This window comes from Solanum verrucosum, unplaced genomic scaffold, assembly GCF_900185275.1.
Source record: "Solanum verrucosum unplaced genomic scaffold, falcon-dt-bn FXZP01000157.1, whole genome shotgun sequence".
NCBI lineage: Eukaryota > Viridiplantae > Streptophyta > Magnoliopsida > Solanales > Solanaceae > Solanum > Solanum verrucosum.
This window is the reverse complement of record NW_026020185.1, coordinates 2068651-2072999: the sequence shown is the minus strand read 5'-3', so window position 1 is coordinate 2072999 and position 4349 is coordinate 2068651. Positions and strand designations below refer to the sequence as shown.

The 4349-nt window shown below is 33.8% G+C and overlaps 1 protein-coding gene across 1 annotated transcript; it reads left to right on the top strand.

Moving 5' to 3' along the window:
• Positions 1 to 1670: 1670 nt before the first annotated feature.
• Positions 1671 to 2208, top strand: LOC125829361 (uncharacterized). Its single transcript, XM_049508591.1, has 2 exons — positions 1671 to 1719; positions 1877 to 2208. The coding sequence occupies exons 1-2, from the start codon at positions 1671 to 1673 to the stop codon at positions 2206 to 2208; spliced, it is 381 nt and encodes a 126-aa protein (XP_049364548.1).
• The last annotated feature ends 2141 nt before the right edge of the window (positions 2209 to 4349 follow it).

The following is a 4349-nucleotide window of genomic DNA, read 5'->3' as shown; positions in this document are numbered from 1 at the left end:
TTTGATATTCATGTTGTTTGCTTGAATTTTGTCTCCTTGTAATCTTGATGATTTGGTTTAGTCTCGAGTTCGTTTCTCCTTAGTAAGGTCCTCTTATTTCACTGTTTTGGTTGGCTGTGAAAGTCGTGGTTCAGTCATGAAGTCCGAAATCATTTTCTATAGGAAAACATAAATGGTCGTACATGCCCTGTTATCCTACATTACGAGTTATTTTGTTTCAAGTTTGCTGTAGCTAAGAATTTGAGTTTAAACGAGTCGGAAAGCTATCTGTTTCAAGCTGCTGAAGTATTCTTTTGTGTTGTTTTCTTTGTTAAAGTTCCTTCCATTCTAACTAGGCGACTGTTTGTTGTTTTCATCATCCTTACCCTTAAGTCGAGATAAGACAAAATTTTAGTGTTTACGTCTAAGTTAAGTTCGATTCAATTATATTTGGCTGCTTCTTTCTTCATGCTCCAACTTTGCTCTCTTTTCACTGCTCAACGTTGTGTTTGAATCGAATTTAAGTCTCCACTTTGTTTAGATTATAGTTGGTAAATGCCTACCATTTGTAGTTTTAAATATGAACTTCATAACATGTTTTCCTTATCTTTGTCTTGTTTTGGTTTTCATGAGGATTGTTTTAGTTCTCTTCACTACGGGCGTAAAAGCTGCCCGTAGTGATGTTATTTCAACATCTGTTCTATGTCCCTCTTCCCCCAGTCCAGTAGTTTCACTGAGTATCACAGAGGATTACAAAATGTGCATGTTAATAAAAAAAAATATGTTATGAGAGCAGAAATGTTTTGAGAATTCTGGATTGCAACATGTTCAACTATTGTGGTAGCCTTCACATGTTTCTTCTACTAAAATCCTAAAACAACAAAACATAGAATAGAATAATAATAATTGAAAGTTGTCCATTTGCAGTTACGTGTGTTGAGTCAGACAAACACAAACTAGACTTTAACCAAACAAATCCACATGAAAATTACGCTTTCTCAGTTGATTCTTTCTCAATTCAAGTTTGATTCTCCAAACTTAGATGCCCCAAATACTTTTACAGTACTAATTTTAAAATTCCCTCTCTTTTTAGAAAGTTCCAAAATTCAACTCATTGTGATTTGGGGGTTTTAAATGGCTGATAAGGAAGAGGGAAACTTGTGAAATTTGTTGTACAAAGAGTTTTAAGATGATTGAGTTTTGCATTTACTGTTAGCAGAGGAATTGTGAGAGAAAAGACACAGTGTGAGAATTCTGGATTATAATTAAATGCAAGCTCAACATTTCAATAGGTATACATTGTTGGTCTAATGTATACACTGCTGGTCTAAATGCAGGCTTAGCATTTCAAGCCAAATGTATTAAGCATCCAAATGTATTAAGCAATTCAACCTAAATATTGTTTCCCGTTTTATTAAGATACCTCATATAGACATGTCTCCAAGATGTTTTCACTAATAGAGTAGCCCAAAATAACCAGAAACTTGTGATGAATCCAATTGCCATGCTAATATAGAATGATGATTCATCAAATCAGTTGTCTTCCTCATGCTGATGAATGGCCTGCACATCTTTTTTCTTTGCTAATATAGAATGATGTATATCTTCCTCATACATCAAGTCAGTTACAATGCTAATGAATGGCCTACAGAAATATAGAATGATGTTACAGTGAGTTATGTCTCACGAAAATGTCCTGGGCAGCTTTGGGTATTCCCAATATAAGAACTATTATCCAAGGTTAAATTAGACATACAACATTTCTGCCTTTTCCTTCCATTATAATTTTATTCCTAATCTTTAATGTTTTCTCTTTATCTCAATTTATTACAGAAAAAATATGAAGAAATATTATGAGAAAAAGTAACCTCTAAATCTGATATTGATCAATGTGAAGCATACTATCAAGCTGCCAGAGGAGAAAAGAAGAAAAGAATATTCGGTCTTGGATCTGAAGCAAAAACTTACTATGGGCAGAATCTTTGTGCCTCATCATCTATAGCACCTTCAGTTTCTCAATCAACATCAACAAGAAATATGGATGTGTTTGTGAAGGAAATGATTCATGCCCTTACTAATCATTTTCTTTCGATTATTATGGAGCGGGTACAACAAGTGGTTAATCCCATTGACAATCCATCACTTGTGACACCCATGATGCCTCCTCCTGCTACTACTAATGAGGACGAGGTTGATTCCTTAATTTCAAGTGATGAGGGTATCCCTTAATTAGTCTCTTTTAGCTTTAATTTTTGGATGTTTGTGTTTTTGAAAAGTACAAATTGTGTGATAACAATAGTTGATGAATTCCTTTTGATGTTTTGTAGTGAAAATATGTGATTAGGATTTTGCTATCTATAGATTTTGAACCCTCTAAATATTATTTTATATGAATGTTTGTTATTTTAGAGGTATTTAGTAATTGTTATTAATTTATTTCAGCAATGTATATTTAAAATAAATAAATGAAATTATTTTACAAGAAAATTTTTATTACAAATTTAATGGCGATTTGGTCGTTGCTATAAAAAAATATTGGCGACGGATTAGCAACGGAACATTTTAGTGGCAAATATGTTGGCTTAAATAACAGAATATTTTGTGAAGGATTAGTGACAGAAATTTCGTCGCGACTTTATTTGAAATGACGAAATTAATGATGAACTTAGCAACAAATATTTTGTGACGGATTAGTGACGAAAACTCCGTCATGAATTTATTTGAAATGACGAAAGTAATTGTGAAATTAGCAATGAACTATATAAGTACAACGACGGACCAGTCCATCACTAAAGTTGCGACGGACTCATTTTTCGTCGCTAAGATATTACTTCACGAGCGAAATACTAACAGCCAAAAATTCGTCGCAAATCCAGTTTAGCGACGGAATACCATAGATTAGCGACGGATTTCGTCAGTTGCTAAATGCTATTTTTTTTGTAGTGTATATCGCCCAATGACTCAAAGCGCCAAGATGTTGAAGGCTAAAGCAAGAAGGCGATGAAATCGACCAAAAGGCGGATCGTCGAGTGCATCGGTGATCCCGACTAACTGCGTCGAGTGATCCGCTGCAGCACAAATTTTCTAACACTATAAATACTTGTTTAAATTGTTAACTTAGTATCAAGTCATAGACAATTATTATTCAGACTTAGAATATTTTCAGTTTCAAGTTTTAGAGGGTTTTGGAGACTTTGTTCTTACACCTTGAAGATTCAAAGGGTTTCATCTCCAAGAAATTGGACTTGGGTCTCAAAGATTCTTCACTCTTGACGTGTTTTAAGACTTAATTCTTCATACCCAGTTGTTGGAAACTGATATTAGTATAAATTTTTATCTCTTCTACATATCTAGTTAAAACCCCAATTCTTGGGGTGTGATTTTGTGAATACGGGTTAGATTATCTGTTGGGTCATGCTTGTTGATGGTTTATTTGTTGTTTAAATGTGATTTTGTTTAGTAGTTGTGTATGAACTTAATGGGATTGTAGTTGCAATACGATTTCATCTTAGTGTTTTTGGCTTTGCTCGAGAGAGAGGTCGTAAAACTAAGACTACTAAATTGATAGTCGGTGATATTGGGTCGATATGGATTCAGCTCGAGAGAGTGAATCCTAGTCCTTTTCCCACACATTCAGCTGGAGAGAGTGAATGGGCTAAGGCGGAGGTTGTGCTTAATGCGGCAACTCGGTGTTCAAGAGAAACCGAGTTGATTCGGGGTAAGTTACTCGAGAGAGAATTTACCCCTACTATAGTCTAGCCTAGTCACAAATGTTCAACAATCTACCATCAAAAGCATGTACCCGATAGTCTAGTTTATCCCGTATTCCTATCACATCCCAAGAATCCCGTTTCCCTATCTCGTTTCCTTATATTTTTACTATTTTTAGTTGTTAATTAATACAAACCCCCATTGATAATTGATGATTGCATCATCCTTTAGATTTAATATGTTTTTAATCGTTAATATCTATAGTTATGACTAATTAGAACTAGATTTTATTTTTCTATTAATTATCAAAACCACTCTTTGTGGGACACTTAGTAAAAAGATATTATAAGAAAATCTTAAAAATAAGTTACTCACCTACCACACTACCACTTTCATGAATCTCCCAACAACCAGTTCCGCTACGAAAAATGGTAACTGGTTGTTGGGAGATTCATGAAAGTGATAGTGTGGTAGATGGTAGTGTGGTAGGTGAGTAACTTATTTTTAAGATTTTCTTATAATATCTTTTTACTAAGTGTCTTAATCTTAATATCTCTTTAATATTATTTTTTGGTAGTGCTAAATTCATGGTGATATGTAATAAGATTTATTGTAATATTCTTCCGATAGTTGTTTTAATCTGAATATTTCTTTAATAT